The following is a 27,196-nucleotide window of genomic DNA, read 5'->3' as shown; positions in this document are numbered from 1 at the left end:
TCCATTATCATGCTGCATACACAACAGAACATGCGTGCCTCATCGAAACTCAGTTCGAATATAGGGCAAGCCATGTGCCAGGTAGTGTCACGTACCAGTGATGAATGGAATAAAATTAAACCTAGCAGATCTCATGCCAAATTGTGTTTATCAACCTACCGTCAACCCAGCATCACCGGTGGTTGCAACGTCTGGGAAAGCCTCTCTTTCCGTAATTCATCCCTGCCTGCCATGTGGCGAAATCATGCCCCTAGGCTAGTCGGCACCCTCAGCGATCATCAATCATTAACTCAGAACATCACATCACCGATACCAGCAGGCCAACAATATATGCCCTTAAACTTGTATCTGCTGTAGTAGGTGGTACTGTGTTTTAACCAAAAGTTAATAGAATGGTTAAATAGATTAGAAGTGGACAAGATCATTGAATCCAAAAGTTTATTTTTAACATTTTTTACATCATTTACATTTTTATTTAACTTCTTTTAGCATAGATGTGGTGATTTGGATACGATTTGGAGTCCCAAAAAATAAACACTATACAGAGTAATAAACATTTATAAAAAAAGTTAGCTGAAATGATAGAAGTTGTATTTGAAGGTACCTATGTATGGAAACAATCATTTAAAATGATCACGGGAAAATATGTAGAATATGTATACATGAAGCAATTCCAGAATAATTTATTTAAAAAAATTAACATTCAAATTATTAACTACAAAAAAATTTCCCATAATTAATATAGATATTAGATATAGAACTTTTCAACCCATAAATATTAATTATGTGTACACACAGGAGGCTATTTTCTTTGAAAATACAATTAGTGAGTACATTACAAAAAAAATCTATAAAAATAAGGATAAAAAAAGGATTAAAACCAAAACTGTCCAGGATTTAATTCACTACAAGTTTTTTAATGTTTGTTTATGCCCAATTAACAATAAATCAGAATGCAATAACTATACTTTGCCACTTGTTTCACATTTTATTTAAAATATTTATCTTACAGTAAAGTTGTAGAGAAATAAAATTCCTACAACTTGAAATGGCAGAGTTATTTGACAAAACCCAATTCCCTCTTAAATTCAAGATGGCGGCCAATGCAACAGCAGAATCCAAGAGGAAGGGAGATACTGTATATAGAAAAGTACATCCCAACTGGGTTAATGAGATGTAACAAAAAGTACACTGATAAAACATCTTCCATGGGTTCTATTCTGTGATGTTTTTATGTTTATGGGTTGGTACGGAGGAGGAAGTGTTGTTTGTCGGAACATGGTCTGGAATTTGAGAGTGTTTTGTTTTGAGGTTGTATTGCCGTTTTTTGTTTAAGGATGTAGAGAGAGTGTGTTATGGAGAAAAATGGAAATATAAATGTGATGATTAAGGATTCAACTTGGTTATTATTACAACTATAAAATATTCTTAATAATATTTTTTTTTTAAAAATAAAAATGTAACTAATTATAATAAGTGTTGGTGAATGAACAATTAATAAGTTCTGAGGCAGTACAATAATATAGACAACACACAATGGTTAATGGGAATAAAATAAATTATATATCAACTTACAACAAAATGCAGTTTGATTAGTTCAAGATCTCAGTATTAGCTACGAACATGCAAAATACACACTATTACCAAACTGCAGAATAGATTGCAACAGCCAATGAAAACGAGACAAATGATATAATTCATCAGGCATACACCTGGCACCAGGAAACCATCATAATTTTGCAGGTATGTATTAAGTAATGACAACTAACAACAGTAATAGGATTTTTAACCCCAGCATCCCATGTTTCTTTGAATAATAATTTTCTATAAACATAGAAAATACAAATTACTTTCAATGAGAAATATAAAAAAACACATTAGTGCTTCTGACATGTCAGCTACGCCATTACGTAATTGTATGTAATCATGTTTATTATTGTACAGATCATGTGAACACCAATTCTGTGTCCATATTAACTGCCATGCACAGTTAAACCTAGCTGCTTCAAAAGTATAGAAAAAACTATCTTACATACATATACAGAACATTCTCATAAAGCCATGATAATTGATATGATGAAGTTGGCTGCCTGATTAACTGAATAGTTATACAAAAACTCAGTCTTTACATCAAAAATATTGAGTTAACTTTTTCCTGGTTCAAGCACAATTAAGAATATGAAACACTATTTAGTAATGAGATGGTAATATTTTTCACATACGGCATTGTTATGGTTACAATGCTATCCCATAAGTGCAGATGTATGTACCGACTAACATTGAAATTAGAAAAAATCTTGCATAACATACAGTGACAGACAAAACCATGTTTCAAGTTCAATTAACAAGAAAATGTGATATATATGTTGTGTATGTTTTAAAAAGGCAAGCATGTTCCTAGGTGAGCACACCTGTACTTTTAAATAAGTACAATAGAGATTTTAAAAAAAAATTACTACAGATTCTTACGTAGTTAACCACATTAAAATATGTATAGGTACAAAAATAAAACAAAAAATTAAATATAGATTCACTGGAAAAAAAAAATACAAATATTTTTAGGAAATATGATAAATTTAAGATATTAATAAGGTAGGTACTCAAAATTATAATGATACTAGAATAGTAATCCCTTCAAATAATATTAAATATTCACAATAACAACTCGGCTAGAAGCTGCTTGCTATCTTCACGAATCTGTGCACGAACACGTTCTCCCAACAAAAGCAAAGCCCACTCACGCAGGCCTGAGACACGGTTACGAAGGTCCCGAGTATATAAATAAATACATTTCGTACAAACACACTGCAAACGAGATGGGAGGGGGGTTTGGGTTCATAATCCTCGTCACACGATGCTGCCAATGCTCGTTTTGTACAACCCTGCGAGGGCTTTGGCAGCCACCAGTAGCATCTCTCGTCTCGACACCCCCGTCAGGGCATGGTGCCACTCTGAGTGGTGAACCTGAAAGAAAGAAGAAAAAAAATTGCTAGGGAGTCCCGAATGGAATTGTTTACAATACAGCTCTGAAAGCAAGTAATGCTCTTAGCACCATAAAAATGCTAGCAGTTTTTCACCAACACTTTTTTTTTTAACCACAACCGTGCTGGGTTAGTAATTTCCTTGACTTTCCCTGATCGAAATTACAAATTTCCCTAACTTAACTTCATAAAAAATAACTTAGCTAACTTGCAATTTTTTGCAAGAAATAAAGAAAGTGTCACCTCCACCACCCCCAAAGCTGGCCTGCTTCTCTCTCCAATATTTCAAACAGAACTTTGCATACGCCATTTTATAGTGTGCATGACTACTGCACAGTTTCCATGAATTTTCCAGGTTTTCAAGTACCTATATCCTCTTACTTTCCCCAGACCAATTCCAACCTCCCTGACTTTTTCCTGATTTACAGGATGTGGACACCCTGACAAATTTATACTTAACAAGAATAAAAAAAAAAAAAAAAAAGATTAATATGCAGTACAAAATATATTTAACTTATTTATTTATATTTGCTACATGGCCACCAACAGTCAAGGACTTTTTTCTGGTGGGCCCAACACACAAAAGAAAGACAAATACTACTATCAAATGAGGTCACTGCAGGTACGTAGACACATAACCCATGTCGGCATCAAGAGCAGGCAGCTCCACCGTCAGGCTATTAATTGTACCGTTGTGCTGACAGAGCCGTCAAGAAAAAATAAGGGCCCTAGGTGAATAATTTGTACGGCCCCTTCCCCATTACTTTATGTATAATTTTTCAAAACCCACTAGTTAAAAAAACTCTAGTGGGAGTAAATGGTAAAGTGGCTGTAACTGTAAATGTGCCTACTGCATAACTACGGACAAGATTATATGGTGAATTGTGATAAAACAGAAATAACACCGCAAACCATGTCAATACACCAAAATGCAAGTTAATACACCATTTAGCACCGAAATTGAACTAAAAAAACATAAAATCAATAATAATTTGACAAAACTTAATTCAAACTACAAAAAATTATCTTTCATTATTAAAAATTCATTTAATGTAATTTTTTAGCATGACTTATGTAACATAATGTATAAATTAATAGGATCAAAAAAAATTTAATGTTTGATCTTGCATCTCTTATTATTTACATGTCTTACATTAATCATGTTGGCACATTTTTCAAACACTCAAAAATAGGCCAATTAATTTTTCTGAGTAGTTCTTTTTGAGACAGGCTTATTACAAAATATTTTATTGTATAAGTGCATCACATGTAAAGTCAAAATAAAGACTATTTTGGTGAAATATAGGTAGTTTAAAAATATTTTATTGTATAAGTGTTAAGTCAAAATTAAGACTATTTTGGTGAAATATGTTTTTAAAAATTTTTTTAGTTTCATATTTGTTTAATAATGGGCCATTTTTACGAATAAACACAATAAAAGCGAATATCTTCCATTTTAAAAAAAACCCATAAAATCTTGCCCTATGCATAATGTGTAACGTTTTCATTGAATTCTATTAGCAATAGACGTGTAACACTATGAGAGTAAAACTGTACCCCATTCACCCACTTTGACCAAAAACTTGCAGAAGGCAGGATACAAAGAATTGACAGCGAAATAATGAGTTAGTTAGCGGCTCTAGATCCTGACAACCGGAAACGTGCCCGCGCTCCTAGATCCACACCGGCCAAAGCACCAAATCTGAGGTTACGTCTCGCGCCGCCATACGGCTATCGGTAAATAACACCGCGCCGGAACACAAAAACAAGCGCCAAATGTGACGTGAACACACACGTCACAAAACCATGCATGAAAAAGTCTCTAAACTGAAACGGGCTCCGGGGATTTTGCGTGCCGGCACCCACCAGCAGGTTGCCGGCCATCAGGCTGCCCACGGGCACCGCCAGGCCCGACGACCGCAGGGGGTAGTCCCCGGGAGTGTCCTCCTGGGCCAGCTCCACGATGCTCGAGGGCACCGGCGTCAGCTGCGTGAACACGTGCAGGCTGACGTCGCGCCCGGGGTCGCAGAGCAGGAGCGCCCCCGCGTCGAACCACCTGCCGCGAGAAAACAAAGTACCTGGTCAGGGGCCGGTGGGATCCCAAAACCTCCAGAAGGTCCCGGGGATCGCGGCCCGGTCCGTTTCGACATCGGGGCCGTTAGCAGAGACCTGAAAAATTCGCGGATTCATTTTGTGTTATGCTAAAATTCAAATAATTATACATTAGTGCTGCTTCTGCCATTGGTACACTGTTAATCTGGAGAACTGGGGGCCAATTAGAGACCATCGCCCATAGAAGTGTCGAATCACAGGCCACCCGGTCGAGACGACTCACAAGTCAGCAGCCAATGTACAGGTGGCATTTGCCCGAGTGTGTAGAGGATATTGGAGTCTATCCTGAAGGTCACTGAACCCGCGAATCTTTTCCGGTCTCTAGCCATTAGAGATGTTGGGGGGGTGAACATAAAATAGTAAACTCCCATCTTATTATATGGTATTGAAGGGGGCCAAGGGCGTGGATGATTTAAAACATTGGGTAACACAAAATGATTAACAAAATGTGTGCATCAGTTACCTGCATAGGGGTCGGCCCAGTGTATGAGTCCCCCAATCTCTCCGTCTTCAGAAGAGTTGCATAGGTACGAATGATGTAACCTGCCCACGGATAATCTGGAGTTGACTAACAGAATGGAACACTGATGGAATGAATGAGTGGGCAAAATGTGAGTACTCAAGAGAATACCCACCGGCTCACTGCAACGCCCCCAACGTTTCAGCTTGCGAGGAATACCTCCCAAGAAATCTGACCCAAGGATTGCCTTCACTGGAAGAGTATCCCTGAACTCTCTATCTCTGTGGACAAAGCTAACAGGCAAGCAGTTCCTGAACCACTCTGAGAAACCACTCCACAGCTGTAAGTGCATAACCATAAAACCCACAAAGCAATCGCACAAGTATTGAACACACAGGGGCATGTACTTTTCATGAAAAGATTTACAGACAAGCTGGAAAACTTTGCAGCATTGTCTACGTATTGTGGTTGGCTGGATTTTTTTTTTCAGTTACGTTTCTACTGTCAGCAGACCAAATCAAAGCCATCCAGTACGTCCTGAATGGCCCGACCAAAGAGGCCAATGGTCTTCATTTCAGACGGCTGCCAATTACAATGAAAAAATCGCTACAGCAGGGATAAATTTTTTCAGCATAATGAGTAGAGATACGGAAATTTCGCACATTCATTTAGTAACAAGTTAGAATGCAAACCTCTACACTCTTGCACTGTGTTCATGATTGGACCGTAGTTATTTGGACACGCCCCCTCTACGACTGTGAGCCAACGATGCCCAGCTAGGAGAGAAGTAAGCGAATCAGCTAGCGCCAATTAACAAGTGTAAAACTGTCTCACTAAGAAATCAACCAATGGATAAGCAAACATCGGTTTAACACACCTATGACTTAATATTCTACCCTGAGGCCAGACGAATTCGCAAAATTTCCGGGTCTCTAATAATGAGCGATCAGATTATTTTCTCTCGGAAAAAAAATACGCTCTCCTGCCGACACGTCACGCAAACAACGGAAAGGGCGATCGACGCACTTGTCTTTTGCCACCTCGACGATGAAGTTCTCGATGGCGACGACGGGCTGGCGGGGGTGCAGCTTGCCACCCGCCCTGGCGATCGCGACCCTCTCCTCGGCCGCCTTCAGGCCCGCCTCGAACCCCACGGGCTGGGCGGCGACGCTCGATGACTGCGCCGCGACGCCCCTGGGGGAAACATTCGTCGCGTGCCGTCAAACGGGGCGGGACAGTGTGTGTCTGTCTGCACGAACAAACGTCGTGTGCCCGTGTTGCGGTGAACGAGAGGGAACGTTTCAGATGCATAGTTTGAAAGTGAGCTGCTTGGAACACAAGTTAGATTGCGATTATTTGGTTGAAAATACAGGCATCAAAGTCACTGTTTTTAATTGACAACATCATCCTTTATTGTGTAATATTAGTACAAAATACGGTACAACATTTTACACTGATTAGTATATCATTTTAACAAAATAGATAATATTTCCCATATTATAAAAGTAAGTTAATAGCCATTCCTCACTTTCTTATCTCATAATTTATGTTGGATATTAAACTATTAGACATAAAACTAGTCATTTACAGATCATTATTCCAGTCAAATTCATCGAAGACTTATTGAACCCTCGACCGGACTATTCTTATTCACCCCATTTTATGGTACATCACAGCATTCACAACACACATTGAATGACTTAATATTTTTAATTTATTTTTTTAGTTAAAGTGGATTCTGCAGTTGAGAGTCCAACAGGCTCCATGACACAGAATACATGTGTATCAAATGAAACTGACTATTACTTCAGTATAATTATTATTATTAATATAATTATTATTAGGGATGGGCCTATGAAATCTTTAAATACCATCAAATCCTTAGTAGTCAAAGGATTCAATATACGAGGAAAAAGATTTGTAGGAAAATATTAGAGGAAATACTGTAAATTAAAAAATTAACACTGATAACCTACGAAGTTTACAAGGATAATTTTTTTTTCCATACCTATCCTGTTACTATTCCCCAATATATTATATTTTTTAATTTAATGTATTATATGATCGTGTGCAGTTATGGGTATATGACAGATTTCTTGAATCCACACTTTGTATTTTTATCACAAAGATCATCTCAAACCTACCCCTAGAATCAGAATCTAATTCTCAAGTGTGAAAAATATAATAATGTACACAAAATATGACATATTAACAAAGGGTGATGAAACATTCAACTCTTTACATGTTCGTTTCACAAACTAAATTTCCTGATTTAATACATGTACTTAATTATTTTATTTACGTAATTACATATTAAAAACACAATACTCTGGGGAACAATATATGGATAGTTACAAAGTAAAACATAAATAGGCCTAATAAACTACAGAGTTGTTAGTGTTGAATTTTAAAATTTTCCTACATTTCCTCCAATATTTTTCCTTAATATTGAATGTTTCAGCCACTAGAGATTCAATTGTATTCGAGATTTCCCATCATAATCATGTGGAATTGTAAAGTTTGTTTTCATAAAAGCACGAACAAGAGCACTTACGAAACTGTTGCTTTTCCAAAAACAGCTTGGAATGCTTCTCTCACTGGGCTGATTTTTATTTCCTTGTCAGAAGCTACGACGACACTTATATCACCACCAGAATCTGGGAAAAATAAATTCCATTGCAGTAATTCCTTGATTAGACAGCTCAATTTCTTTGCAAATGCAACCAGATCATTAAACAACTGATAAATTGTGAACATAAGCTATTTATTCTCCACACAAATAAATAAATAAATATATAAATATATAAATATGCAGGAAAAAAGTTAAGCTTATCTCCTGTCAAAATGTATGTACAGGTAGTATTAAATCAGGTGCTAAATAAACATTAATTTAAGGCTAATAAAATTTATTCTCATAGACCTTCAAATAAAAACATATTTTATTTTTTAAATCATCAAAAGTTAACATTAGCTGGGGAAAAAAACAAACGAACAGATAATTCAAAATAACAAGCCTTAATGTAAAAAAAATATGTTACCTAATGATAGTTGTTATGTCTGGCACTGATACATACAATCTCCATTGTTTTATTGATGCATTGAATTAACAGTTAATTTTCATTTCAAAACTCAAAACTGGTACAACTATTAAGGAATGTGGGTTTTTTGGTCATTTTCTTGACGGTGCTTGACTCGTGGCGGCTGCAATGTCAACCAAAATGTCAGTGAAACCTTCCCCTTCTATGAGGCTAAAACCCAAAATAAAAGCAACCTTGGTACAAACAGTTTCTAGCAACGTTACTCTAACCATCAATCACATTCTTGAACATTGCCAAAATCTTAATGCACAACCAAATAAGCACTAATGAAAACAGTCCTGATCTATGTCCTCTCTCGTCGGCTCTTCATGCTGTATGTACGTTGTTAATTTGTTCATTCACAGCTAAAAAAATACATCACACTGAACCAATACTACAATAAGAAATGTAAAATGTGTACGATAGTGTCTAATATTTTTTCTACAAATACTTTTCCTTACCTTAAGGCCCCCACCTATCTAGACACACATACAGCGTGCAGAGTTTCATAAAAACCACGAGATTTAAAAACAGACAAAATACCCTAGTGGGGTCTGTTTACGAAAAGCATTCAGTTTCTGTACTTCGTTTATAAATTGTATTTTTAGAAGAGTTAAAATGGCTAAACAGTGTGTGAGAATAATTTTTATACATGAAACACCTGGAACTGATGCTTGAAAGCACTCAAAGACCTAACACTTCACTTTTACGTTAATTTCTCCACCAAAAAAGTGCTATGTTTACCATTCTAATCTCATGGTTGGTTTATGCACGACGAGAAGACCACGCATCAGTCCACCACAGTCTTGTTCTTAAGAGGCGATACCACGTAGGAGCACCAGCGTCACGCTTTATCATCTTGCCTCACCAGCACCGATACACCTCTGGCTAGGCTCTTAAAGAACAGCTTCCGTATTAATTTTATGGTTAACAATAACTGAAAATCCTTAATACTTGGCAGTACTGCCTACTACAGACCATGGCCGATTCCTTCCCCGATACCCCTCATCAGCGTCGTCGTCTATTACCATCCCTAAAGACATACATAAAAAAAAATTGTGTGTGTTGCCGACATGTGCGTTAGAAGTGATTCTTAAGGCTCGGCCTGCATTTTATTTTCACATTAATACTTTTAATTAAGGGCTAGTTCTAAAATTTAAACTCTATACCTCCTTTGCACTTGTGGTTGTCACACATATTTTCAACAGATGTTCACTCAGTGTAACATCAAGGGAGTAAACATGTGCACAAGTCTTCGTAATTATCATTACTTGTGCAACTTTTTAGACCCCTGAGAATATATGTTCAAAATATTTGTGGCAAAAAAACAAATGCATGAAAGGTAATGAGTTAAATTTTAAAAATAGCCCTTAGATAAAAGTAATTAAAAAATTTAAAAAAAAAGAGTGCATGTAACATAGTACACGTGATAGAGTGAAACTTGTTGGCAAATCAAACTCGTAAGTATATCATAAGGGGTAAAACGGCAGTGAGAGAGAAGACAATTTTTAAAATAAATATTTCTTACTGTTGAAATACACCATAAAGAAAAACTGTACATGGTATTTTTCTTCAAATAATTCTGCCATTTGAAACACGCCAAATGTCTGAAAGAAATATGAAGTTCATAACAGGTAGCGCTATCTATACGGGAAACGGACGGACTGTCTCAATAGCGCTCTCTACGCAACTGGTTGAACAAGGAGGAACGCAAGCGTGTTGGTAGAGAACATAAAAATTCAAGGCATTCAAATCTGACTGTATAGGATACCTTTCTCTCCTATTTTCTGAAACAACCGCATGTGCACACTCTCCGTCTTATCCTTTCGTTCATCTATCTCTCTCTCTCTGTACTACTGTAAGAACATTCATTACAGCCGCTTTAAAGAAGTTTAATTTTTAAAGAAAAAACTTCTGTGATTAATATCTGACGAAAAATGCAGCACTGCAGCACAGGTTTACTACCACTCGAACGAGAGTGAGGAGTGGAGCTCGACTCTCCCCCACTGAGCGTTTTAACCTTTCGTCACACACTTAACGAGTGATCGCTTCTGCCCACCCTACTAACTGTCGAGAGACACCCTGGAGTACTCACATATGAACTCCTTCATCTGGGGGTCGAGCGTGGTGATCATGGAGTCGACGGAGCTCTTGGCCTTCTCGGCGACCCGGGACAGGAGGCCTCCGCCGGTGCCTACCGCCCCCTTCACCCAGCCAATCAGGCCGCCCGACTGCTCGCCGGCGGGGGGCGAGGGGGGGCCAGCCGGCGGGCCCTGCGGCGAGGCCGGGGACGCGGCGCCCGAGCTCTTGCTCGCGGGGATCACCGGACTGCGGGCAGCATTACAACAGTCGTGGGAAAACTGAAGTCCGGGTTTTGGCCTCTTTGTAAGGACCACAGAGACCGGGACATTGCGCTGATTCGGGTGGTATACACAACATACAAACTGACTACCCAAAGATTATTAGTGTCGGTTAACCCACGCGCAAACTCTAATCCCCCTCCCCCCCCATCTCTGGGAAAGCAAATCATACAGATTTACATCCCTGCTATTAGATATTGTAGAGCTTTTTCTTTGTCTATTGCTGCTTTCAACTGAATATCAATATGGTGGTGGGAAAACCCTTAACCCACCAAGGACTTTATGTGTCACAGCTACACTAACCATAAAGATAATTAGAACTTTATATTTTCCTACTTGTGAGCTTATTAGTTGAAGACCTTAGGTGGTAAAGAAAGACTAAATATATATATTTTTTATTTGGTTATGATTGTATGAAAAAGTAATAAAAATTTGTGTGAGTGTGTGTTAAAACATACATTTTTGTAAAATTTTCTAGTTTTTCAGAAACTTTTCCGGTAAATTTGACAAAAATCTTCTCAAATATACTTTTCTAGAAATAACATCTTCACCTACCACACCTGAAGTGTCAAAGGAATAAATACATAAGTAAAATAAAGAAATAGCAGATTCCCTCTTTCATATCCTTGACTGGTATAGTGTTTGTCCATTTTAATGATTTTGTGATCGATAAGACATTTAAAAATAAAAAAATAAATACACAAACAAAATTAGAGTAAGAAAGCTTTCAGGCACATCAGTGACGGTATCTCCGGCCAAACACACACCTGAATGTCGTCTGGTGAAATACGTGAGTCTCTGCAGCTGGATCCTTGGGGACGGGCGGGGCAGAGTCCTTGGTTGCCGCCTCGCGTTCGCCAGAAAGGAAACTGGGGAGAGCTGACGGAGGCGCCACGTTCGAGAGAAGGTTGCCCGCAGAAGTAGTGATGGAGGCTGCAGCCGCCATCAATGACGTTGTACCCACCGAGGCATTGCTTGCTAGCCCTTCTGACAAACATAACCAAGCTGAGTAAAAATAATAATTTCTAATCAAGTTTTTGACACTCTTTAGTAGCTTAGCTTCATATCAATGCAGCGTATTTATTTCAATACTCAACTAATAATAAATTGCTGGATCAGCAACGGAAACTTTCTTAAACGATTTACTAATTTCTTAAAATTTTAACACAAAACTTTGATTAATTGGATTATTATTTTATTTTTATAACTATATGTTTTGAAAATACGTAACAAATTGATATGTGACGTGTCAGACACCTATCAGACCAAAGGACATAAATAAATAATAAAATGTTAAAACATTAGTGAGATTTGAAAGCGTAATTTACGAATATTTTTTTTACATAAATAGTTTATAAATAAGTACAAAAATTCAATTAAGTATACATCTACCTGATTTCGTTACATCATCGCCCGAAGTAGACATTCCTTCAAATTTCTTTTCAACAAATTCAAAAGTGGATTCACCATTAGAATCTTCCTGCATCATATTGTACGCAAATACTTTAATGTGATACTACAAAAACATTCCAGTTTGTAGCAAACATCCAACTACCAGCAAAAAAAATAAAAATTGACAGCAAATATCTCAAAGCCTTCAAATAATGCAGACAAGCAATATAAATCTCAGCACAAAACCAAAAGCAACAAAACAACTGATAAGGCAGGAAAATTTAGGCTTTACAGCTGAGCAATGATCTGTTATTGTGTTGTTCTTTCTAGGGTTTAACACGCAATACTTAGTATTCAGTCCGGTCTATACACTAGCGCTAAAATGAATACGAACGGTAAAAGTGAACATTTTTATAGAGTAATGTTTTCAGGTTCACTTCACTTCACTTCACTTCACTACTGGGGTTTTGGCCTTGAGGGGTACCCGTTTAGCCAGAAATTTGACAAATTTGAGTTTGTCCCAAGTATTATAGATATTAACATAGTTGGCTGCGGAAACGTAGCCCTAACCCGATTATTACGTTACCTTGCGTCCTCCGTACCTGCATTTGACCATCTTAACGGAAAACTTGCGGAGCGGCGTTGCGGTGACAAGTGGAGAGTACACACATCCACTTCGTTCGGTTGTCTGCAGATAACTGTCGGAAGTTGCGACTTACTTGGTACACCTCAATGTTGGACAGTGGATCACAAAGTCTGGACTGCGTGATGATGGGGAGCACTTGCGACAAAGCGACGCCATATTGTGTAAACAACTTAATCCCCTGGATGTGTGAAACACTGTTAAGATACAGGAATACATGCCCAATATCAGAAATGACACATTGTCATGAAAGTTGGAGTGTCTCCATCTGCGATAAAAGTAAATTGTTTTCACAAATCCGAATAGATCCTATTACGGATCTTCTTGAAGAGTCTAAGTTCGTCGCAAAGTCAGAGTGGATACAATAAATGCACTGCTTCATTGATTAGGTGCCATTTTGTTAAATTTTTACACCATTTGAAAACAAATATTTATATATGGCAAGATAGACATTAAGATTAGTTCTATATAACACATACTCGCGATTGTAGGGAGGAAATTTCCCTTCTCGCATAAGTGTAAAATATTATGCGTCACGATTTTCCATTAGGGGACATTGAAATAATATATGGTTGATGTCGTGATTCGCTGTTCCACAGTCACACATTGGGGAAGAGACAATATTTATCCTATATAAGTGACTTCGAAAGCAAACATGGTTGAACCTGAGACGAATTAATGTTGAATAAAACGATCTTCTGTAGTGAGGTAGAGAGAACCAAGGGCGAGGTTGTAGATCTGGTTGGACTACTTTATATGATTGTGTAAGTTCAATTCTGTCCCATTGAAGAGCCCACAGTGATCTAGTTTCACGATATAGTTCCCGTTGCATTACTTCCATTATGGGGGTAGTTATTGGAAGTCCACTTGTAGCTGCCAGTTTAGCCATGTTGTCGACAATGTCGTTTTGCTCAATCCCCATATGACTCGGTATCCATGTAAAGAAAACGTGGATACCTTGATTGGACAAGGAGTACAAGTGATACTTTAACTTTATGATGATATCAGAGGCTTTGTGAGCGAGGTTATTACTGTGTAATGCAGAAAGCACACTATATGAATCTGCAAAAATCACTATGTCTGTGTAGTCCATATTACATGTTTCCAAGGCTTTATAGATAGCATAGGCTTCGGCGTAAAAGATCGAGGCGTCAGCAGGTAATTTATAGAGGCCAGATTTCTTTAGTTGCGGGACATAGTACGCCGCACCAGTGACATTGTCGTATTTAGAGCCATCTGTATATATTTGAAGGGTTCCGGGGTGGGCTCGTAAGATTTCCTGATGCATACATTGCACCTCTCGTGGCAAGAGGAGTTGCTTATTGGTATGAAAAGGATTAATAACCTCCCCACTATAGAAGAGCGCCTGGTATTCCATGGTATAATATGAAGGACGTCCTTCCAAAGGAAGTAGGTTCTGATATTTCTGAAGGCATGAGAAAAGATCCAAATCCATACTCTTGATTGTTATGAAGAGCGGGTGAAGCCTATAGTTGGAGGTTTGTATCCAATAACGTTGCAGAAGACATTTGAAATGCAGGTGGATGGGGAAAATGTTGGCTTCCACATGGAGAGCTGCCACAGGCGTTGTTTTCAGTGCTCCCAGACATCTTCGTAGGCAGGTATTTTGTACAGTATGTAATGCAGTCAAATGAGTGGCGCTGACATTGGCCATAAGTATACAACCATACTCCAGTTTCGAGAGGATGTAGGCGTTGTAAAATAGCAGAAGCCTGGCAGGGTCCCCACCCCAGACAGTATGAATGATACTTTTAATCATGTTGAGAGCTTGGTAGAGTTTGTTGGTCATGCGTTGGACTTGATATTGCCATGTTAGGTGTCCGTCCAGCTCAATTCCCAGATAGCAATGAGAAGTTTCAATGAGAAGTGTATGGTTGTATATTTGAAAGTTGACAGTAGTACGGTCAAAGTGTTTGCGTGTGAAGAACATACGTCTGGTTTTCTCTAGGGAAATATCCAGATTATTGTGATCAAGCCAGACCTCCAACTTCTTCAAAGCCCCATTCATTGTTTCTTCAGCTTCAGAATGGTGTGAGGCAAGATGGTAGAGAACAATATCATCTGCATAGGCTAGGGAGCGTACATGGGAACCAATGTGGAAAAAAAGTCTTGAGTGTACAAGATTAAGAGTAGTGGACTGAGGACGCCACCTTGAGGGGTGCTGCAAAACACGTATCTGGGAGAGCTATGAGTTTTCCCTATTTTGATGTAAAGTGAGCGGTGTGTCAGCATAGAGTGGAGAACTTTAATTAGTGAGTGGGGTATGCCAAGGTGCATGAGTTTATACAGAAGCATAGGAATATTGACAGAATCAAAAGCAGAAACCAGGTCAAGATAGCAGGCAGTTAGGATATTCTTCTTAGTTATAGCCTCCTTGGCTTTCTGTACCAGAACAACAGGATCAACAGGAGAACGGAACTTTCGAAATCCAAACTGTTCATTGCGTATCAAACGATTGTGTTCTAGCCACCATTCCAAGCGTAGTTTCAGGATGTGTTCAATAGTCTTGGCTATACATGAGGTTAGTGCAATAGGTCTGTAAGAGGCAGCAATAGCGGGGTTCTTCCGTGGTTTAAGGAGAGGGATGATGAGGGCTTGTCGCCACTGATATGGTATCTGTCCATCTTGTATTATCTTATTCATAATAGTAAGAAGTACATCATGTCCACATTGAGGCATTTCTTGAATGTGGCAGAATGTAATGCCATCTAGTCCTGGTGATTTTTGTGTTCGTCTGAGAACGGCGTGATATTCTCTATAGGCTATCGGAGAAGTAAGTACTGCAGTATCAAGACGACAGTGGGGATGTCCAGATGGGATATCTGCATGGTGCATTTCCAGTCTAGAGGGTACATAGGCAGGAGCGATATGCTGGTGTATGGCTTCTACTAACCGGGGACCTAAATTCTCAAAAGTAGAATGAGGCGGTTTATTTTGAAGTGCTCGTAGGACCCTCCACACCTCTTGAGTAGTGGTGTGTGCAGACATTTTTTGACAAAAAATCTTCCAGTGCTGTTTTTTACTACTTTTAACTGCTCGTTTGAATTTAGCTTGATGTGAGAGGTAGATTAAAAAATTCACTCTGTTACTTTCTTGCTATAAACATGGAATGCATTCAAACGCTTTTCATTCAAGCTTGCACATTCTGCAGACCACCACCCACAGTATGGTCGTCGGGTAGTAGTCTTGAGTTGTTTAGAAGGAGAGCTGAGTTTTATGGCAGTGGTAATTGAATGTTGCCAATGATTGTAGAGTTCTTGTATAGAGCTGGTAGTCAAATTACTACGAAGGAGATGTTCCTCCACCTGAGTTTTATATAAATCCCATGAAGTGCGGTGATAATCGTAAGAGTAGTACCATAGTGGTGAAGTATTATGCGCAAGACAAGGATGGTTCGGACAATCTGTCGACGTAGTAATAACTATGGGGTAATGGTCACTGCCCATAGTATCCTGGAGAGTGGTCCATTGAAAATCGTGAGCAATACTGGAAGAACAGAATGTTAAATCGATTGCTGAGGCTCGACGGTCAGGTGTGCCCATATATGTTACTTGTCCAGTGTTAAGTAATACAAAGGAGGAATTGGTTATGAAGTCAACTAGGTGCCGTCCCGCAAAGTCTTGAACTGGATCTCCCCAAAAGGGATGGTGGGCATTAAAATCACCACCAATAAACAGATTGCCTTTCTCCAAATTAAGTGAAGTATCCCATTCGGCTTGAGTAACGTTGTGCCTGGGGGAAGCATACAGAGAAATAAAAGTGATTTCACAGTCATTATGCCAGACAGTGCATGCCACAAGTTCAACACCATCAGGAATATTATCAATATGGCATGAAGTGGAGGCAATATTGATGTTGACAAGGATGGCAACACCATGCGTATATGGTGGTTCAACATGATATACTTTGTACCCAGATATGTATTGCCTGTGATTGAAATTTTTCCAGTGAGTTTCTTGAAGAAAGATGATATCAGTAGGATTTTGGAGGATATATGTTTGTAGAAGTCCCAATTGTAGTTGTAGAGACCTGCAATTCCACTGGAGGATCCTCATATGGATTTAGTATGTAAAGTAGCGTATGGTCTTCCGGGGTGAAGTATTTTCTCAGCACTCTTAACAGGAAAGGGAGTGCTGGGCAGAGAGAGATAATTGGTGCACATTAGACTGCACATATTGAATGGCTTCTCGGAGCCGAGGGTTTCTTTGTAGGTCTTGAAAAAAGTAATTAAATGCACAAATAACCTGGCATTTGAAGAAATTCACTACGTAAATAAATAAACAAAAGGAAAAACATAACCTAACTTAACTACCTACTAAAAATAGCCAACTATGAACTTAAATCCACAAATAAACAATAATCACTACGTAAATAAATAAACAAAAGAAAATCGCTCAACGCGGTCAATTTTACTTCACTTACTGCTATTACAGCATGTCGGCGACGCGAACTCGCAAGATTTTACCCATCCAAAAAGAGTTCAACACGCACATGATACAGTCGAGTATATATAATGCATTAGTGTATTTATGCGTATACATGTACACAGGCAGCTGCGCGTCGCCAGTCTGGTGGCGCAACACGTCACTAGCGTATCGGTGACGCGAACCCATAAGTTTTGCTCCTACCAAAAATCGCGCAACGCGGCCACAGAATAAACAATTGTTTATTCTGTGGCCGGGATTCAATAAGAATCAGTTACTATGAATAATTTCAAGAATGACGATAGTTGAAAGAGAGTAATTATTCATAATGTTTTGTTGCCTGGCAATTCAACCGTTCTTATTTTTTCTCGTCACGAAGGAGCAAAATTTTCAACTGAAATCTAAATTTTATAAGTTTCTCCGGACTGTTTGTCGCGACATGGTAGGACTGGAGCAGCTGCCAGAAGAACTCCTGGGCATGATCTTCCAGCATCTGCCGGTGGAGCAGCGCGGCGCTCTGGCAGCCGTCAGCAGGCGGTTCCGGAGGCTCGCGGCGGACCCGTACCACTGGAGGATCCTGCAGCTGGACCAGAGGAGGGGGTCGACCCTGCAGGTGCTCCGCGTGCTGAGGAGGGCCAGGTTCCTGCAGGTGCTGCGCCTGGAGAACAGGAGCGACGCCAACGACCTGCTCCGCTGCGTGGCGAAGCACAACCGCAGACTCGTGAAGCTGGTCGTGGCGATGTGCAAGGGCCACCAGTTCCAGACCAGGCCGAGCGTGAGGTCGGACGTGCTTCGCTGCGTGCTGCGGCGCTGCGGGAGGCTGCGGGAGCTCATCTCCACGGGCCACGTGGTGCTCGGGATGTCGCCCATCCTGCACGCGGCCGAGCGCCTGAGGACCAGCAACGACAGCCTCGCCGCGGCCACCATCACGTGTGCGAGGTCGGACCAGATCAGGACGCTGCGGGAGTCTGGCGGGGTGGGCATCCCCTCCAACTACTAACCCTTCACTGTAAAAATTTTTAGTAAAAATACACGTACAAAAATCAGGTAATTTTACATTTCCTGTGAGTAACTTGTAAATGCATGTACATTGTGCGTGTAACTTTACATAAATGTACCTATTTATACATATTATAGTACATTAACAAGATAAAAAAAACACAAATATACTGGAAAATTTACTTGAAAAATGTGTAAAAATACATTTTTATATGTACATGTAAAATCCACCAGGAATTAGTATTATTACACGAATTTATGTGATTTACAGTCACATTTGTCATTATATTATAACACGTACATCAGTGTAAAACTACCCATTATTTTTTTCACTAAATTGTAGTACATTCTTAGTGTAAAATAACACAAGAAGTACTACTAAATAATCATAAAATGTGTGTAAAAATACAATATAGAAAGTATGGGTAAAAAACTATAACTAAGTATTAGTACACGAATGTATGTAATTTTACAACTACAACAGTCACTGTATTAAAACACGTACATCAGTGGAAAACTACCCATTATTCTGTTACACATAAAAAGTGGTACATTATTAGTGTAAAATAACACCATAAGTACTACTAAATAACCATAAAAAGGGTGTAAAAATACAAAATATAAGTACGGGTAAAAATACCCTAACAATAAGTAATATTACACAAATTTATGTAATTTTACAACCACAACCGTCATTGTGTTAAAACACGTACATCAGTGTAAAACTACCCATTATCTGTTACACTTAAAAAGTGGTATATTCGTAGTGTAAAATAACTCAAGAAGTACTGGTATTTAACCATATAATGGGTGTAAAAATACAAAATCGAAAGTACGGGAAAAAATACCCTAACAATAAGTAATATTAGACAAATTTATGTAATTTTACAACCACAACCGTCATTGTGTTAAAACATGTACATCAGCGTAAAACTACCCATTATTCTGGTACACTTAAAAAGTGGTACATTCGTAGTGTAAAATAACACAATAATTGTGGTATTTAGCCATAAAATGGTGTAAAAATACAAAATCGAAAGTACGAGTAAAAATAACCTAACAATAAGAAATATTACACAAATTTATGTAATTTTACAACCGCAACAGTCATTGTGTTAAAACACGTACATCAGTGTAAAACTACCCATTATCTGTTACACTTAAAAAGTGGTATATTCGTAGTGTAAAATAACTCAAGAAGTACTGGTATTTAACCATATAATGGGTGTAAAAATACAAAATCGAAAGTACGGGAAAAAATACCCTAACAATAAGTAATATTAGACAAATTTATGTAATTTTACAACCACAACCGTCATTGTGTTAAAACATGTACATCAGCGTAAAACTACCCATTATTCTGGTACACTTAAAAAGTGGTACATTCGTAGTGTAAAATAACACAATAATTGTGGTATTTAGCCATAAAATGGTGTAAAAATACAAAATCGAAAGTACGAGTAAAAATAACCTAACAATAAGAAATATTACACAAATTTATGTAATTTTACAACCGCAACAGTCATTGTGTTAAAACACGTACATCAGTGTAAAACTACCCATTATTCTGGTACACTTAAAAAGTGGTACATTCTTAGTGTAAAATAACACAAGAAGTACTACTAAATAACCATAAAATGGGTGTAAAATTACAAAATATAAGTACGGGTAAAAATACCCTAACAATAAGTAATATTACACAAATTTATGTAATTTTACAACCACAACAGTATTTGTTAAAATACGTACATCAGTTCAAAACTACCCATTATTCTGTTACACTTAAAAAGTGGTACATTCGTAGTGTAAAATAACACAAGAATTGTGGTATTTAACCGTAAAATGGATGTAAAAAAAATCGAAAGTACGGGTAAAAATATCCTTAGAATACGTAATATTACACAAATTTATTTAATTCAACAACCACAACAGTCATTGTATTAAATAAAGCTGTAAAAATTTGCTAAAACTTAATAGTGCACATAAACTATTATAATATGTATTATTATAAATTAATATTCATTTGATTTATAGTCCAAGCTGTTTTTCTTTACACACACACACACACACACATATTAATAGCCAAATACAGCTAAGGAAGAGCTTCATCCTCTGTACTGCTGTCGTCAGCAGAATTTAGCACATTCGCAGAAGTCAAAGTACTGGTCCTGGGATACAAAGATGTCTTTGTCATGCGGCCAACCATGCTTTTGGTTGGAGTGAAGCCTGTACAGCATCCAGACATCTTCACTGTTTGTCTTGCTAGAAGTGTTCCATTGATCGTGGAAGTAATCATGCGATTGCGCTTTGCAGTTTTCATGTCATTAACTTGGGAAAAAATTCTCTCTGCATCAGCATTGGCATGAGGTATGGACAAAACAGAGAGAACGAAGTGAGGGAGCGCCTTGAACACATCATTCCCATGGTCATGCTTGAGCAAGACGTCGCTGAAAGATAGCAGTGTGTGTGGCTGTGTAATCAGATATCCCAGTCCTTGCATGTAGCACCGAAACTGTGTTATCGACTGCTCTTATTACACCGAGCTCTCTGCGGTAGTTCCGAGTGGTACCGTTTGGAGTGCTAAACGCTGCCGCAATTGTCGCCGTGGAAAAGGAAGATTCTTCATTCCATTGTTGAAGCCCAAGAGTAACCATGCGTCTCGTGTACGCCGGTCACGTGTACGTGTTGTGAATATTTTTTGTAGCACGAGTTATTGTGAAGTGGGGCAGCATAAGGTATGTATCAATTTCCTGTTTTTTTATTTTTTATAATTTGGGTACGTAGTATAGTGGTCACTATGTGCTGAAGGTCTGTAACTACATTGTTTGCAAGTTTATTTTGTTTTTTTCGTAATTGATATTGCGACAAGAAGCATTTGGCTTCTTTATAAATAAGCCTTGTATAATAATTATGCCTATAGGTAGGGACACCTGTATTTCGCGAATACATTTCGTGTCAAGGTATTTCATAAAATACTGTAGCTTTACTCCTGTGGTTATTGGCTGAGGTCGGTGAGAGGTGTCGTCCCGCTCTTGACGGGGCCAATGAGAATGTGGTCACCGTACTGCTGCACCCTCACATGTTGCCATGACTCTTAGAAAAAGCTACAGTGTTTTGTGAAATACCTTGACATGAAATGTATTCGCGAAATACAGGTGTTCCTACCTATAGGCCTATTCGTCATTTTATTTTGGTTCTGGCAATAAATCTTTGCAAAGCAATTATATTGTTGGTAAATGTGATAAAGGGGCTTTAATTAAAATAATTTTAAGAATGCAAACCGAAAGCTAGGTACGAGGTTTTTAGTCTAATAAAGTCCTGGTGTGCAATACTTTGCCCGATAAATAAGTTACAGAGCATTTTGTGCAAAAAATTCTAATGCGGGGATAACTTTTCAAATCACACTTTTAATTGAGGTATATAGCTTTAAATGAGTGCACAACAAATACTTAATATGAAAATTTAAGATAACGAATGAATCCTTCAATATTTAGGCAAAAACTTTTGACCTATTGCATTTGCTATTTACCAGTCTATAGGACTAATGATTTTAGAATATTAAAAATATTATTATTAAACATACTTAATGTTTTCCAAAATATGTAATACAATTATTTAATATAGCATTGTATTTTAATTAAACAAGTTTAACTTACTACTGAAACGTTGGGTTTTATATATGTATATATATATTTTTTTATTTATTATTCTTTCAGTGCCTACCAACAGTCCAAGCATTTAACAGGTGGGCACTTAACAAATATTACATAATTAAATAACAATAACATACACAAAACACAATGATAAACACAACAATAAAAATGGGACAACACAAACATAAACACATGACAAAAGACACATATAAGATTATAATAGCTAAATGTGTCAATTTTAAATTAATTCTTATCAATGAAATAACAATAAAACATTATTTACATCAGAAGTTATCTTAACTGCAAAAAATTAAGAATTCAAAATGTCTTTCATTGAGATTTTTGCCCTTTGGAAAGGGTCTAAATCTTTCAAAATATCATTGCAATTATCATTACACCGTTTTGATAGTTCATTTTTTATATGATACGTTTGAAAGGGTCGCATTGTTCTATGATTGAATGAAGGAACTCGAAGACCAATTTTGTTTAATATTTCAGTGCTGTGGTAAACATTTATAAAACAATTTATTATAAAAACAGTATCAGTAACTTTCCTTCTAAACTGCAGTGCATGCGTGTTCAGGATTTCAAGGGTTAAGTCGTAGTTAAAATTCTCTGAATTATCATCTATTAAATGTTTGTTATAAATGTATCTAAACAATTTCTTTTGTATATTTTCAAGTCTATTTGAGCCAGTGGTAGTTAAAGAGTTCAAGATGACAGAGCCATACTCTAATCTCGATCTTACTAAGGTAAAATAAAGACTAATTACAGAATCAAGAGAGCTAGCCAAATAATTTAAATATTTTATAAGCACAATTATTTTGTTTGCACTTAAATTATCCACGTGGTGATGAAAGTAAAATTTTGAATCTAGGAAAATACCTAGGACACGCATACAATAAGTTCTCTGTATCATGTTGTTGTTTATTACATAGTTAAAATTTTCTGTATATGTTTTCCTAGAATATGATATTATTTTAATCTTCTTAAGATTTAATTTCATTCCGTTAGTTTGACACCACTTAGTTACATTATTTATATCTTCTTGCAACAATATACAATCACTTGGTGTTCTAATGGTACTATATATTTTTAGATGTATATATATATATATATATATATATATATATATATATATACACACACACACACACACACACACACACATATATATATATAAACACATACACTTATACGTGTCTAGGGCCCCATTCGAGGATAGCGATATAAAACGTAAAAGTTTTGGCGAGTGACTAAATTTACCGGACACAGGCAGCACCCAGGCCTTATAACGCTGTTTTAATAACAAGTAATTTTATTTTCTTTCGGTTCACTTATTTTTTTTTTTTCTAAATTTCTTTTTCCGCCCGTGTCCGTAGGCCGTTTGGGCGAGGGAGGCCCAAGCCTCCCATCCCACTTCGTAAAGTTTTTCGCCGTGAGTCTGTGTACCGCGTGCAGTTTCATGTTTTAATTTCCTTGTTTCTCAGTTCGAAGCATCTACTAATTATCTGACGTCTTGTAAACCGAGATCAGCCGTGGCTTCAAAAATAATGTAAACTGACATTTTGTAAATTTTGTAAAATTAATTGAATAATCAATATCTTCAGAAAATCCAAATCTTTAATTTCACCACCGAGATAAACTTTCCACCTTCATCTTAAAAGAAAAGGTTTCGTCTGTGTTTTGTCAATCATGGCCGTCATGGCCGACCATTAAGAGGCATCTTCAGAAAATCCAAATCTTTAATTTCACCACCGAGATAAACTTTCCACCTTCATCTTAAAAGAAAAGGTTTCGTCAGTACAGACAGTCTTCAGGGCGTGATTGTAGGGCCTTTTGTTAAGAAGAATTTGCAGCTTCTCAAAACAGATAAAACTGTCATGTTTTTTTGTGTATAGGGAAAGGATGAATGGATCGATCTATAATATTTTTATAATGCTTTTTAAAATTCGTAACATAGGTAAAACTATTTCCGAATGTGTGGTTTTACGCAGCTGTTTTATGTATCGTGTGTAATGCATACAAAAAAGTAGACACACACAACGATAGAGTATTAATCGTTGATTAAAATGGTGTAAAAAAAAAAATACATAGGTCACCGCTGAAAATCTCCCAGAATTCTTCTACGACGAAATACATTTCCGCACATTTATTCTGCCGGGAAGTGTCTCCCTCGCGCGGCGTATTCTTCAGCCGGCGACTGGAGCCGAGGAGTGGAGCGAGCGGTGTTGTGAAGGCAGTCAGTCTGATCTTTGAATATATATACTGTCTAGAAGTCGCGAGTGGATAGGATTTACTCTACGTTTTTCAGAAGCGTATGATGAGCAGCTTGGGAAAATCACCGCTGCAGTGCGCTGCCGTAACGCCCTGTATCGTCTTAGTTGTTATTTACACGTTAGAGCGCAGCGCTGTCGCCCGCTGTCATTCCCCGCACCCCTCATCCATCATTCACTGCAGCTCAACGTCGTTCTAGAGGAGGGGGAAGGGGTGTTTGAATAGTTCGACACTTGTCCGCTAGGGACCACCACAAGTCGATGCCCTAGAGATGGTGGCGATTGCGGCGGTGAATTAACCAACTACCTCAAAACCGTATTAGAAATTTTAACCTGGGCTGGCGACTTCTATACAGTATATATATTATTCAAAGGTCTGATTGCTGCTCGGTCGCCTTATCAGCGCGTCGGGGTATCGGATATCGCGATAAGCACATGTGTTCGCAGGAAAAGTGTCTACCGCTGAGGACGCCTGGTCGGGAAGTAATAAACAAGCGCGGCTCCTGAGGCAGGGCGCGGGGGGCGTTAGCCTCTTCCGAGCCCAAATTTTACTTCTTATTTCTTTGTAGGGAATATCAATGTTAACTTAAATACTTTCGTAAATGTGCTAAACTCTTCTTTCAATCAAAATTTGTACGGAAATACTAAATTTCAGTATTCGAGACCACATATTTTGTGAATATCCCCTCTGGCAATGTCATGATTATTAACTGCATCCTCCTGTGTGTGAGAGCCCTGCCCGAGAGGTCTTCCTGGAGCCGCCATTGGTAAGAAATTCTAGGATTCAGGCAGTTATTCCCAGAGAAAACCTCAACCACGCTTTATATTAGCTTCACCTGTAAGTTTCTATGTTTGTAACCGACTCCTTTGGGTGCGATTTTGACCCACTTTAAACGGTCAGATTTCATTCAAACTTTGTAGATTTATCGAGGACCGATGACAATACAATAATTTAATAAGATTATTCCATTATTTAATTTTCAAAATAAGATTTTTGTCAATTTATATAATTTTCATCTATAGTCGATAAGGCAGGAATTTATGTTAAAATTAATTTCCAACCATTATCTTTAGTCGATTTCTCTAATATTAACAAATTTCCGAATACCAAAGAGAATATTCAATTCAACAAAATAAGTAGGAATTTAAATTTACAATTTTTTGAGGAAAGAGCCTTGTTGGCTGTTGTAATGAATGGTGATTGAGTTACCTATTAATTTTGTTCTAATAAAAAAAATAGTTTAAAAAAACTAAAAATACGCTTTATAAATAAACTAAATAGTAGAAAATAATTAATAGTTCAAAAAACTAAAAAACATACTTGGTATAAAAACCAAACTATTAAATATAAATTATAACAAAAATATTTTTTTTTAAAATAAGTTTAATTAAGAAGAGTGTGAAATTTTTTATTAAATATAAATTAATAATAGTATAAATAAGAAAAAATTACACACAGACTTGACTCTTTCCGCAGTACATTAAAGATTTGAACATTTATAAGAAACACTTGGGTAGGTGGTGCTTGAGGCACCGATAACGAATAATAGCTTTTAATCTAGAATTAATTGAATAGCATAATTTTAACGAAGCAGCTTTTAGACGCACGAGTTTGTGAGATGAGAAAATATCTAAATTAAGTAATAGGTATAATTACATATGGAGCCTAATGAAAAGCTTCATTAATAAAGCAGAGAAAATACCACCGCTTAAATTATTAAAATTTTTCATAAATACGATGTAACCTGCAGTTCTCAGTATTTTAGCAAACAAAAAAATAAGGGTATCATTATTTTTAAAAATTGTATATGTTAATGTAGTAAATTTGCTACTTACCAATATTTTTAAAAACAAAATATATTTAAGTTAACTAGTTTATCTTCATCGTATGAAGTTAGTGTACTGATGCACTATTTTGGGAAAATTTCCTTTAAATTTCATACTGTTGTGTCCATAAATTTAGGCTGTACATTGATAATGGAATGTATAGATGTGTAAGTGGATCAGTCATCAAACTGTAACTGCATAGAAGTATGTGTTAATTCTTCTTCATCATTATCATCATCATCATCATCAATGTTCCACTCCTGTTCACCATATTGTTTACAAGTCTCTTTGTCATCCTGCCTTAGTACATTTCCTCCCTCTCCACATCCTCCCAGGTCCATCCTCTTAGCTCCACTTATTCTATCACTGTCTCTGTCAATTTTTTCTGGCTCTTATTCATTCACCTTGCAAATAGTACTTATTATATTCTAATCAAAAAATGGTTGTCTGTAAAGTTGGTTTACGGACGATAGTTTAACGTGACAACGTCATAACAAAACATGAATGAAATTATTGATCCAGAAGAAAAGGAAATATCATATTCGGCCTGAGACTGAGCCGTAATTGGTTTTTGCAACCAAACCATTTAGGCATTAAAAATGTTATATTGTTTGAGGAATAATTTTTTTTTAATATTTATATCTAACCACAAGACCACGAGGCCAACCTTGAAAATTCATAGTTTCAGATGTTATATACTCGTAATATAAAATTTGTTCACGGTAGGGGAATAATATTATTTCGTTTTTATAACACGATTTCATAACAAATACGTATCCCAAATACACAAAACTTATTTATGATGTGTTACAATATATTTTAAAACATTGTGCAAAAGGTCCCGGGTGTAATTTGAATTATTATGTGTAACTGTAAAACACCATTGTTGATTCAAAACGTAGGTATTTGAATATTCAACATTACTTTTAAATAACCGTACCGATTGTGCTGAAAATCGGTGGACGAATGTT

General features: G+C 37.3%; 1 protein-coding gene across 2 annotated transcripts; it reads right to left on the bottom strand.

The window, feature by feature from the left end:
* Nucleotides 1-424: 424 nt before the first annotated feature.
* LOC134539967 (protein PRRC1-like) lies at nucleotides 425-12,829 on the bottom strand. Of its 2 annotated transcripts, none has more exons than XM_063382364.1 (7): nucleotides 12,383-12,829; nucleotides 11,758-11,977; nucleotides 10,726-10,958; nucleotides 8,108-8,210; nucleotides 6,580-6,747; nucleotides 4,848-5,037; nucleotides 425-2,964 (listed from the first exon to the last, which is right to left on the bottom strand). In XM_063382364.1, exons 1-7 carry the CDS (start codon nucleotides 12,477-12,479, stop codon nucleotides 2,848-2,850), a joined length of 1,128 nt encoding a protein of 375 aa, XP_063238434.1. In that variant the 5' UTR covers nucleotides 12,480-12,829; the 3' UTR covers nucleotides 425-2,847. The 2 variants fall into 2 exon arrangements, with proteins under 2 accessions (XP_063238434.1, XP_063238435.1); XM_063382365.1 differs by having other exon boundaries at nucleotides 11,758-11,974.
* Between the last annotated feature and the right edge of the window lie 14,367 nt (nucleotides 12,830-27,196).

Source organism: Bacillus rossius, chromosome 16, assembly GCF_032445375.1.
Source record: "Bacillus rossius redtenbacheri isolate Brsri chromosome 16, Brsri_v3, whole genome shotgun sequence".
NCBI classification, from domain to species: Eukaryota; Metazoa; Arthropoda; class Insecta; order Phasmatodea; family Bacillidae; genus Bacillus; species Bacillus rossius.
The sequence above is the reverse complement of the archived record's forward strand: the minus strand, read 5'-3'. Positions and strand labels throughout refer to the sequence as shown.

Bases quoted from the DNA above. Each gene is read 5' to 3' on its own strand.
- LOC134539967 (XM_063382364.1), bottom strand. From the start codon at position 12,479: ATGATGCAGGAAGATTCTAATGGTGAATCCACTTTTGAATTTGTTGAA. The intron at 8,211-10,725 runs GTGAGTACTCCA...TATTTTTCCCAG, and splicing joins CCAGATGAAGGAGTTCATAT to ATTCTGGTGGTGATATAAGT. The intron at 2,965-4,847 runs GTGGGTGCCGGC...TCTTTCTTTCAG, and splicing joins TGATGGCCGGCAACCTGCTG to GTTCACCACTCAGAGTGGCA.